At 36.7% G+C, this 13,073-nt stretch overlaps 1 protein-coding gene across 1 annotated transcript; it reads right to left on the bottom strand.

Moving 5' to 3' along the window:
- Window positions 1-1,019: 1,019 nt before the first annotated feature.
- Window positions 1,020-11,448, bottom strand: LOC132615745 (protein MAEA homolog). Its single transcript, XM_060330351.1, has 7 exons — window positions 11,050-11,448; window positions 9,196-9,390; window positions 6,794-6,916; window positions 2,887-3,072; window positions 1,930-2,063; window positions 1,399-1,585; window positions 1,020-1,332 (listed from the first exon to the last, which is right to left on the bottom strand). The coding sequence occupies exons 1-7, from the start codon at window positions 11,365-11,367 to the stop codon at window positions 1,231-1,233; spliced, it is 1,245 nt and encodes a 414-aa protein (XP_060186334.1). The 5' UTR covers window positions 11,368-11,448; the 3' UTR covers window positions 1,020-1,230.
- Window positions 11,449-13,073: the final 1,625 nt, after the last annotated feature.

Consider the following 13,073-nt stretch of genomic DNA (forward strand, 5'->3'; position numbering starts at 1 on the left):
CTACCTACCAATGTTAGGACAGACGAAAGAAATCAACACTATAGAATAGATGAGCTTAGCACATGTCATGATTAAACTAAACAAGAGAATGAATCGAGACGGACAACTACAGTTGAAATTGTCACTTAATAGAATTGTTTTGCCTTTCTATGGAATTACTAGAGGGGAAGAGACGCCAGTCAAACGACACAAAAATGGTTGAATCAGAGTTCTTGAAATTAGATTGGTGCCATCTGTGTCTTTCTCCTCTGGCTCTCATCGGTAGACCACCCCCTTTCCTATGTTCTTTCTTCTTTCTAAGCCACGATTAGACTGATGATATTCTTTTTCCCTTTATATAGGAGAAGGGAAAAGGTCAATTTGAACCACCGTCTTTCCCCAAAGAGCGTCTAAACTCCGTCAAGCTTTAAACTTGAAAGGCTGAGACTATATAATTCTTAACCCAATATATTGAACACCGAATCGCACTCTTATATGAAGTTTCAAAAAGCAAACATCGCTGGTGGATGATCTATGAAAAGGACTTAATAATTATAATGTCAATGGTGTTAAAAGACGCGTAGAGAGAAACGTTTTACTATCTATCATTGGACTGAAACAAGTCTCAAGTCACAATTATGCTGCTACTTTTTTTTTCAATATATTGATAACTTGCTCGCACCTCAACTATTTCAACAAGTACCGCACGCATACTTAATAACTCTACTTATCAGAGTTTAGGCAAATGAAAAGAAAACGTCTTGCGTTTTTGTCGCTGCTAGAACTCGAACTGTGACATTCCAAAATTTTCACGTATTTCATTGACCTCTAGACCAGACCCTTGAGTGTCCTATATACGCTACCAATCTATCCTACAAATCGCAACTGAGATAGGCAGAGGAAAATGAAGAGGGTGTTGGTGCGAAGGGAGGTGGGGGGGGGGGGGGGGGGGTTAAGGTAATAACACATTATGGGATTACAGGTATGCTTCTCAGCTACCAATTTGCCTAGAGATTATGGTCGTATGTGTGCAATTGGTATGCTGTACAATTCAAACTCCATTGAAAGTTAACATCCTTATAAATTTTCAGCTTGCATGCAAGGATTACAGACTTGGTGGTTTCCATATATACAGTCGTCCCCTAAACATGAAGTCATAGGGACTTGAAATCTCCCAGAGCAAGTTTCTTGTTTGGGAGTTGATCACAACCTACGATCTCCGGCGATGGACAGTCCAACGAGAACAGAAACTCATGAAATGTAGGCCTTAACCAGCTCTGTGTAGTTGCAGGTGTCGCCTGTTCTAGGACATATTATTCTGCCATCATTCCGCTTGGACATTTCTTCAAGTGCCTGCCATGACAGATGTAAGCCAAAATTGTCACCGAAGTGCAAACATGGAAGCAACTAAAGGCATACCTTGGTACTGTAGACGTAGCCATTAGGCAATACAAGGGGTGGATTTTCAGTATCCATCAGTTCTTTGGTTATGTAGCAAACGAGCTTCGAGTGATGCTGCTTTGAATATGGTAGTGGGGATGCTAATTTACGGAAGCTCTCCTGTGATAAAGGATCCTCCTTTGTGCAATCATCTTCGTAACAGAATCTATTGATTTGGTCAAGGAGAAGTTAAGCAGATAATATTTAAAATTTTCCTTCGCTTCCTCTTTCCTTTTCCAATGACCACGAGGAACTTTGGCCATGAGTGGCATAAGGAGCTTGAACGAGTGCAAAGTATTTAAAAAGAATGCACAAAATGTCAATAACTAAAAGAAAATATCAGTAGCTAGTAAATCGGAAAATCATTACCAGCTGACGTTATTCCTAGTTCCTACATGTAAAAGCATATAAGCAGACCACCCTTATTATATTACGCATGTAAGTGATCATTTATATTAACTTGATTCTTGATAGTAAACTACAAGTATGTAAATCATATGTTGTGGATACGGAGTTTTCAATGCAGACAGCCCTGCTTGCAGATATATATTCAGCAAAGGTTCAAGAGTCATGCCATATAACTTGCAGAACTCTTGTTTGAATTGGTCAATTAAGTACTCCCATTGCTTTGGTTCAAATAAAGCCTGTAACAGAAACTGACAACTGTCAAGTAAATCCCATTGGTGGATAATCATCTTGAACTGCTTTTATTCTACCCAAGTGTGATTCTTCATATACAGCAGACAACCATCTCACGAGACCAATGAGGAAAGTGATATCAAAATGACATTAAGTTTATATAATCAAATCAAGCTAAAGGCAGGTAAAAGGTCAATCATTGATCAATATGAATTTTTATACTTCTTTTTCCATACATGATATCTGAGAATTGCAAAATCAATGTGTAAATATTGTATTGCCATCGCTTTAAACACTTCAGATTTCACCATAATAAAGAATGTATTACTACAACACATTTTCTTCATGTTCAGTTTCCTCTTGTTTTCTTTTCAATGCTTTCTGACTGAACTACCTTAGCTATTACTTTGTCTTTTTTGAACACACGCAAACACATACACGGAGCAATACATATACAAACATGCATAGAAGCATGTTTTTAAGCATGTCAAGCATTAGATTATATATAGTAAAATATTTCATTTTCTAGTAACTTATTACTAGACGCATTATTATTATTATTATTATTATTATTATTATTATTATTATTATAATAGTCCATATTTTTAGTAACTCATTAGTGATATGCACAAACTTATGTTGTATCCAGTGATGAGTTACAAGAAAAATGGACTATACATAATAATAATGCTTAAAAGCATTGAAGGTGAAAGAGTTAATCCAAATTGAAAAGCTATTGAAGTATATTAAACTCTCATAACACTTCGACAAGAAAGAGCAAATACAATCCATTCAAATATACAGAAAGCTAGACCGAAAGACACTAACCTTGTAAGTCATACATTCAGTATTACTCTTGAAAGCAAGTGTCGCCAAGACCCGCTGCAACTCTTTCATATGGGTAGAACCCCAAGGTGCAAGATATTTCCGAGCATATGTAATGGCCCGCATCATGTTTTCAGCTCTTACCAACTCTATGAACTCTTGCAATCTTAGCTGGAATTCAAATTTGCTCTGTCAACAAGAGAAGCAATCAGCATCTGGTATTTGCGGCACAAAGTTCCAAAATGTAGCACACTGTTATCCACAGATATAACTCTCAAAATGGAGCCGGAAAAAATACTCAGTCTGAAGATGTTTGACTCGTTGTGCTTCAAAAGATTCAAACCAAGAAAAATTTATTCTTCACCACTTTGATATGAGAATGGTAGTTGTGACAACATAATGCTGTAGCCATCCAACCATCTATCCATGAACAGTATCCAATTTAGTGATTCACAGGACCTAGTCAATTAGAAAGTTACTTTCACAATCTTTTATCCCTTTTTATAAATTTCAAGAGCAATTATCCTTCAGACATGCAAAACATTGGTGAAGCTTGGTATAAAAGGAAGAGCAGACTTTGAGGATACATCTGACTTTTCAATTCAAAGTATTCCGAGAACAGACACAAGAGACAAGTAAATAGCTCTGTAAAGCAACTTCATCCAGCAAAAAGGAGCTGGATTTACACATTTCAAGCTGACAGCTCAATCCACCTCTATATCCAGGATAAATGTAGCCATAATTCAAGCAATTATCAGTACCGGTACATCCTGATCATATCATTGGAATGACCTACGGGAAAATAATACAGGTTCCCTATTATTTGACCATTTCAATTAGACAGAGACACGACTCACCCATAAGCCTCCACTATAGTTACCGGCTGCAATTACGCTTTGCACGAATACACAAAGGGTATTGGCATTATTCCTTTCACCGCGCCTTTCAAATCAAAAGGTATGGCATTGTAACAACAATTAATGCATCTCATGGAGATCATCCATGTCAGATACTCTTCTTAAGCTTTAATATCCGAAGCATGAAGTAGCTCATAAAACACTATCACGTACAGAACTGTTCTATTGATAAGAGAAGATCAAGCGTACTACCCATTGAAAACTGCTTTAAACTCGAGACATTAACAAAATGACAAACCATAATTTACATCGTGTTAAGCTGCAATCCATCACTCAGTTTTAGTCCAGAACTCTGTAAATGAGGTAATGCATAGAGATAGTGATATACCCCCAATCCATGCTCTTTCCTCTGAGGGTCTCATTACAATCTGATATACTATGCTACAGTTAGAGTGCAGATGCAGAGTCCTCATGCATACTTACAAAGTTAGACTTCAATGCCAAAGCCATCATACCCTGTATATTGGACAACTATTAACTCCGCTCTGACTGACTTCACATAATTCAAGAATATGATATCTCAATTCTCCTGGTGCACATGTCAATGTATGCTTAACATGCCGTTTTCACATCTGATGCATTCTATTGGACAAGATGACCTCTGACTGACTTCAGAATACCAAGAATATGGATACTCAATTCTCCTCGTGTGCATGATAATGTATGCTTCGCATGCCAATGTTTATCAAAAAGGAAACTGGAACCATTGGCACGTTGGAACTGCTGATAGACAGCTTTTAAATATCTAACCTCCCCAAGATATACCAGGTCAAAAAGATCCATCTGATTATAGTATCTCCAACAGAGTGGCCTGCCCCAGGATCGCATTAAGCCCCTTTTATCAATTTCTCTCTCTCTCTCTCTCTCTCTCTCTCTCTCTCTCTCTCTGCATGCCAAGAGGTTGGCAGTTCAGATTGATGTAGCTTCAAGCTTCAAATTACAACACAAAATGGATATCATTTCTTTAAGTAACAGAGCTTAAGATTCATTTAGATGTTAATTGTACAGCACAATGCACATTTTCTTGATTTCCCTCCATCAGGTCCCTTGAGAAAAAAGTCTAATTCTTGAAGATTCAAATCAATCACCCACCATCAATTGGCTGTCTATGACCTTTTGCGTTGTATTCAAAGTTGAAGAGCTATTGATGATACTTTAGAAAGGTGAGGAATAATATTCTCTTGGTCACTTCGATCCTTCTCTATCAACATGGGGCAAAAGGGTTTTATATTACAAATTTTAAGCACTAACCAATTAATGACGAATAGAAAACTGAACCTTTTTATAGTGGTTTGGTAGTAAGTGCACTGAACATATTTACCTGGTTTACATAATTTGCAATTTCATGCTACAGAAATTCTAATCACTATGTTAATCAAGAAGGCCTTTCCACGGATCCAAGCATAGCAGGAGCTTTGTGCATCGGCTACCCTTTTGATGTTAACCGATATGGCAATGAGAAAATACAGATATATCACACATAATCCGTGCTTCCAATTGCCAATAAATTTTCCTCCCTTATCATGACTTTCTTCAAGAAACCCTTTAAAGGGAATGTATTCTTATTCTGTTCGTAAATAAAACACACACTTGACATTCCTCCCTTTTCAGGGAATTCAGAGAAAATGTATTCTGATGATAATGTAGTTCCGAATCAACCAATTGAGACATGCATCCGTTACTACAATCATCCTGTTTCCTGTCTTCGCAAAAGCAGTACAGGGATCATCTAGTTCCATGATTCAGAAACCTACCATACTAATACAGAAAGAACAATATTTTCTGTTCTGAGTGACCACTCAATCTAAACAGCATTCATAGCCTTCCCGCAGGAGAACACCCTTCATCCACACCTCCTTTTTGACGTAAATTTCTGCAACTCGACTTAATGAAATTATTTGCCCATTGGCAGCTTTCTGACAGTCTTCCCTAACTATTCCAGACAACACCCAGATTAAAGTTTCCATGATCTCGGCAGTCAAAGGCTTTGAAGGAATAACCTAATCCGAAACAGCAAAAGCATGGCAACTGACATTTATTCTGGAATCCATGGCTGCAACCCATGGCACATGAGAAACTTCAAGAGGTGAAAATTAGATTAAGGTTTCCATTATCTCGCACGAGATGCAGTTAAGAGACATCCCAACCTTTACAGCAAAGCAAAGATGGTAAAATTAATATCTGCAATTCACTGCAGATAAGAAAGCTGAACTTGACACTCAATTAAATCTAAAATCTCAATTGATGTGGGCCCATCTTATGATCTTGCTACGACATAAGCTAAGCTGATTTGTTCATAGAAACTTTAACCTGTGACAAAGCACACAAGTTCGAAACCCACCATCACTTTAAGCATATTATGCTCGAAATATCCTTTTTTGCTAAAGTAGGTTTGAGATATCCTTTATCGGAAACCATTAAACGAGAAAAGTGGACCCGAGAAGAATATTTGATCACTCTATTGGTTGCACAAAGGGATATCTGAGGCTTTACAGACGCTAATAAACCATCAAACACACAATGGAAACGCCTGTCTCAATAAAAATCCATCAGGCTTCATTTTGATTTTCACCCTTGCACTTTCTCTACGTTCTACAAAATGCAGCGCAAAACATCTCCAGTCACCGAAACTCAAGCATTCTGTGAAATGCACTGATTGAGTTTTATGTCCATCAAATTAGTCAGAAGGAGATCAGCTCAACTCAGTGAACATTAAGAGGCTGATCTGAAACTTTTCATGCTTTTTCACATTTGAGCTACACATTATTGAATAACATCTCATTGAAACAAGAATTAATGGCTAGCAATATGAAGAAAATATGTCACATTAAAATGATGTTATATTGATGGATACTCTAGTTCTGCACAACAAATATGTATGGGACTCGAATGAATTATAACTTGTGTCACTGATTACAATACAATCATAGGATTGTTAAATCAGTGATAAAATTGTTAAAGACAAAAGCTCAAAGAAACAAAGATAATCATACCTTTGATTTCTTTAGCCTGGTTTTATTATCAGCACACCAGGCTAAAGCAGGAGTTACCTCCTTGTTTTGGAGAGCGTCAATGACCTTTTTTGCTTCATGAAAGACGTCTATGTCAACAAGATCCTATAATTGAAAAGATCAAACTTAATCACAATGGCTCAACGATTTTACAGCTAAAGAATTTCACAAGCACAATAGACTCGACAGAAAGAAGCAGCAACGCAGAGTAGCCAACATAGTTACTGCATTATTCAAGTCAAACATCACGAAGGTATTAAGGCCAAGTGACAAAACCAATTCATGCATTGCATCACCTAAAAGCTGTATTAAAATTAAACTACACAGCTTGAGCCTTCAGATCCTGTATGGATTAGGTTTAAAATGCCTACGTTAAAAGGCATAATGAGGTTCCATTAATGTCGCAGGGAGCTCTCAATGATAGGAAATAGTATTGCTTTACTGATGAAGTTAACAGTATGTCGATGTGACGGGAGCACTCCGCATACAACAACATACTCAATGTGATCTCACAGGTGGGAAATAGGAGAAATTGCTATCAAGATGATAGTTGAGTTCTTGTCATAAGTTCAATGAAATCCCAAAATGGAATAGCTGTTGAAACGATATGACAAAATCCCAAAAATACTCCTAAAAATATTACAGAACCATGAATTACCAATTCTTGAGGTAAAAGGTTCGGCAATAGTGTGCTTCTAGTTTAGAACATATATTTTATAGTAAAAAAGAGATAATCATTACTAGGGATCCTTTGAATCAATTTTTAGTTACTCAAATCTTCCTCAGAGCTGGAATCTTTTCAAAGCACAAGACAACTTCATCCAGAAACATTTGTCAGCAGCAATGTCTCCAGACACAAATAGACAAACATATTCAAGCTAATCACTTAAGGTTGGGAGCAGAAGCACATCCTAATCTGAGAAATAGTTGCTCATACTGGCAACAGAGAGATAAAAGGAAAAAATGAATCAATGGAACATCATGTGCAAAATACCCTACTTCATCTTCTGTTTAATATCCAACAAGCTAGGGTTTCGGAGAAGGAATGATAAAAAAAGCTTTCCCTTCCGTATTTCCACCTTCCTCCTCAGTTGTCCATGACTGATGAAGCCAAATATCAATCCTTCCAACGAAAAGTTGCCTTGGTATACCTTCAACTTTTTTTCATCTTTCTTTTATTTTCTTTTAATTACTATTATTTTTGCGCGTTTAATATTGGACTGATACGGACCTAAATGGGGCAACATGAACAGCGAAGATTCAAATAGCCGACCCTAACTTGCTTGGGATTGAGATGTAGTTCTTTTATCATTATTATTGGTTAGTAGGCACCTGTAGACCTAATGCTCGAGCTAGTCAGTTAAATAAAACAGCAGTTTGTGTTGTCCTTTCCCAATCCACCTATCCCATCAGCTGCCCTCCCAATAAGGAGAAAAGAAGACATACAACCACATAAACAAGAAAGTAAGAGAAAAAACTAGACGGATTTACATTTTACTTGTGAAAAAAAAGGAGAAACTAGAAGGAATTCAAAGCGTAAGATGTACAGAGATCAATGAAGAAACATTCAGATACATTCATCTAGAGTGAACTCGCTTTTAATGCTATGCTATGCTATGTTTGGTAGACGTGAAACGAGCAAAGGTGAGGAGCAATCTAAGAGCAGCTACACATATGGTTCTCTTGCTCGATAAGGAAGTAAATGGGGAGGAGTTCAATACCCTCCAGAAAAGAATGAAAGAGGATTTAATTTCTCAAAAATAGATGACTGGGCGGAGTTTGTAGAGAATCATGTTTTGTAGATTCTTTACCTTTTGGTATACCCCATGTATACGGCCAGATTGGCCATGTTTACAACAACAACAACAACAACAACAACAAGCCCAGTATAATCCCACCATGTGGGGTCTGGGGAGGGTAGAGTGTACGCAGACCTAACCCCCACCTTGAAGGTAGGGCGGCTGTTTCTGAAAGACCCTCGGAATAGCTTATGTTTATGAATGAAAATAGCTTTACTTGATCAAAAAAAAAAATCTCAAAAATAGATTTAAAGAGGATTTATATATCTATTGCTTTCTTTCAACCACAACAAACATTGAAAAGTAAATGACTAATCCGCCATCTAAGAAAATTAATGCAATAGAGTTCCATTCCTTCACCCGTCCTCTTTCCTTGATTTCCAGACATAGTTCTAATGTAATTCCTAAACAGCAGCCAACATTGAAATTTAAGAACTTAAGTATAGTTATATACTAGATCCGAGGAAGTTGTTGACTAAAGAGAGCTAATTTGACTCAAAAACTAGAACAACATAACCATTTTAACCATAATAAATGATACCGCACAATAAAAGGTAAAATTAAAAGAACTCAAAGAAAACCCACCTGGATGTTACTGCTTTCAGCAAGCTTCACAGCAGTGTCATAATATGACATCCGCAGCATGTAATCCACCAGTATCCGCTTCAAACGGATGTTATTCCAGTCAGATAAATTTTCTGGATCGGCAGATTCTAGATGATCTAGCCGTGCTCTGCATCTATGCGCTTGCAGGTTCTCTGTTCGACTCCCCTCTTCCAACTGATTCTCACAATATAAAACCATATGATACCTCATTTTTAACCATATGATACCTCATTTTTAACTCATTAAAAAGATGACTGAAGCTTTCAAAGCTTCGTGTGGGTTGCATTTAGCTTTTCAAACATATTAGTCACCAGCCGGAAAACTTAATGAGCAAATGGGATACATTTGAGGATCCAATATTCAACAAAAAGCAGACAAATCAAAGACACACATACACAAATATATAAGTTCCACTTGCTTTATCCAATCTTATACTATAAAATGATTGCTCTCACAACATAACACGACCTTTACCTAGGTTTAACTGATCAGAAAACATATCCGTAATCAACTTTACAACAGATTAATCACTTCTGACTACTAGCTGAAAAATAAATGAGTGTGCGCAATACATTTCAGGATCCGACATTCAATAACTGACAATTCAAACAGATACTCTCTCTCTCTCTTACACACGCAGAAACACAATATATAAAGAAGTGTTTTTATTCTATCATCCAATATCCAATATCCAATCTTATACAGTCAAAAGTATGATACGCACACACGTGTTCGGGTAGAAGTTTAGCTTCCTGCATCCAATCTTATACTGTAAACGAGTACAATATTCACACAACACAGAGGGGAATTCCGCTACATATATACTAACCATATATTAGAATACCATATCTAATATACACATAACCATTATGTGTGTTAATATGCGATAGAAATCTAGCTTCCTTAATCCAAACTTATTACAGTAAGCAAACAGAAGATCCTAATTGAGCTACTCTAAGTACCTTCAGTTTGAGGCCTTGTAACCTAAGCTATCACTTTTTCACGAGTTTCATACCTCAACAATCCATTATTCCCTTTACCCACCTAAGCTATCACTGTCTTTGTATTAAAACACACCTCGATGCTGAATTGGCCAAATATTTAAAATCAATCGACTTCAAGCACGTGAAGGCCAACTCAGCATTTAATACAAAACGAGTGATAATTTTGGTGTGTTCTCGACCATTAACTCTAATCCAAACCTTTACAGTAAAAACGAACAAAATATCATAATTAAGCTACTCTAATTACCTTCCGTTTTGAGACCTTGTAACCTAGAAACAAGTGAATTAAGGTGATCGAACTTCATACACACATAATCACACATATATATGCATCGTATAATTAACTAATTTTATATAGCAACCGAATAGAATACCGTATCTATTACTCCCACCGTCCCATAATAAGTGTCACCTTAGCCAAATTTTTTTGTCCCATAATAAGTGTCACCTTAGGAAATCAAGACAAATTGGCTAGTTTTTTTCAATTCTACCCTTAGACAATAAAGTAACATCTAAATGAGGATTGAAAAAGCCACAGGTATTGTTGGATTCCCAATGTCAAAAGGTTTACTTCTTGTGCACGCTCTAATCAAAATAATTTTTATTATATAGGGGTAATTTGGTAAATTTCACATTGCATTATTGATTTCTTAATATGTGTGTTTTTGGCCGGGATGACACTTATTATGGGACAGAGGGATTATATACATAACCATAAACAAACAGAAGATCGTAATTGAGCTACTCTAAGAATGAATTAACGAATTTTATAGAGTAACCAAATAGAATAGCATATCTACACATATATAAAAAGTAATTAATTAATTACCTTTCGTTTGAGTCCTTGTAACCTAGAAACAAGTGAATTAAGTTGATTAACAGCATCATCAGAATCAACGGCATCATTAACGCCGTTAATAACAGCGGTAACTTCCTTCTCAGTAATACGGTGATTAGCACGGATCGACTTTTTATAATGCTCGAAAGGAACACGAAGGAACTGGTGTTCTAATTTCATCGATTCGGAAAGTCGGTTCAGTTTTGATGACGGAGTGTTAGCTGACGTGGCGGTGGTTGGGGTAAAGGAAGGGGTGGTAGTGGTGGTGGATGACGGCGAACTGCCGTTAGGAATCGTTTCCATCTCCATTTGCTTAATTAATTAAGGCAAGAACTAAAGATAGATCCAAAGTTTGATTTGTTGGCCAAAGACACTTTCCGGATTTAGATAGAAAACATCGAAATTGTAGAGTGCCACGACGACGTTTCGGTTTAAGCAAGAGTACTACTCCTTTTGCTTGTTTTTTTTTTTTTTTAAATGGTCGTTTGGTACGCGGATTAAATTATTTCGGGATTATAGTCTCAATATTGCATATGGAAGGTGAGATAAAATAATCTCAAGTTTGATAGGATAAGATGTATATTCTGAAATAAAATTATAGGGAAAACACATAAATTAACCCTTAAACTATACTCCAAAAGTCATTTTCACACTTAAACTATCCTGATGACCCATTACACACCTAATATATGAAAAAGTAATATTTTTTACTCTCTCATACAACATGAACAGTTGCACTAGGGGAGAGTGTACACACACTCTCCCCACATCAATGCCACGTCAGTCCACATCAGCGCCACGTCAAAAAATCCTCTAATTTTTAATTTTATATTTTTTTCCTTTCCCCTCCTCCCCCACCCTCCCTTTCTTCTTCATCCCTACTCTCTTTCTTATTGTATAACCACCATTGCTTCCAATGAGTTTCAATATTTTTCGGTGAGCTTCCATTTTTTCCGATCTTCTTTATTTTCCGATCACCAAAGTTACATCTAATCAACTTATAAAATAAATTTTATTATTTTCTTTGGATCAAATCTCGGTAGAAGAATTGTTCTATCAATTCTTCATCTTGATTCTACCAAAAAAAAAATTGCAAAAATCAGAAAATCCAAAATTGAAAATTGTTTGGGAGTCTAGTTAACTGTTCGTTGTTTTCTTGTGTGTGTCATTGTTTGTGTATTACAAATATGGGAACACAAATAGATCTGAAAAATCAAATTCTAAAAAGAAAAATCAATCAAAAAATTTGAAATTCCTTTTAGTTATTTGCTGTTTGTTGTCTTCTTGTTGTTCATCACGAGCTTCATAGTTTTGAGCTGCAAAATTGGTTATTGAATTCATTACCACCATTGAAGGAATTTTTCGAGCTTGACATCAAACCCAGATCTGGAAAGCTATGTTCAGAAAATAAAAATAAAGAATGGCAAGGAGGGACCACTGCTCGTCCTCCCTCGTCACTGCCAAGAGCTCCGCCAGTCGTGAAGGCGGGAGAGAATGGAGGTGGGAGCTAGCGACAGTAGTGGTGGTGAAATGAAGAAGAAGGGTTTGGGGGTGGGGTAGGGTGGCGTGAAGGTGGAGGAGACGGGAGGGTGGGGTGGCGGTGGCGTAAAGCTGGAAGAGAAGGGGGCGGGGCGGGGCGGGGTGGGGTAGGGTGCGTGGGTGGGGGCGCAGTTGTGGTAGAGGAATTAGTTTTTTTATTATTTAAAAATTATTTTCTATAATAAATTTTTTTTAAAAAAAAAATTGACCTCACTCTCCTATTATTTAAATATAATTCTTTTTTATGCCACATCAGCTCAGAAGGGGTAAAAAATATCACTTTTTCATATATTAGGTGTGTAATGGGTCGCCAGGATAGTTTAAGTGTGAAAATGACTTTTGGGATATAGTTTAAGGGTCAATTTATGTCTTTTACCTAAAATTATACTTTCTACCAAATAGAAATATAAAATTAATCTCAAACCTAATTATGAGATATCCAACTTATTTTGCATGCCAAACGACCCCTTAATATT

Source organism: Lycium barbarum, chromosome 10, assembly GCF_019175385.1.
Source record: "Lycium barbarum isolate Lr01 chromosome 10, ASM1917538v2, whole genome shotgun sequence".
Lineage (NCBI taxonomy): Eukaryota > Viridiplantae > Streptophyta > Magnoliopsida > Solanales > Solanaceae > Lycium > Lycium barbarum.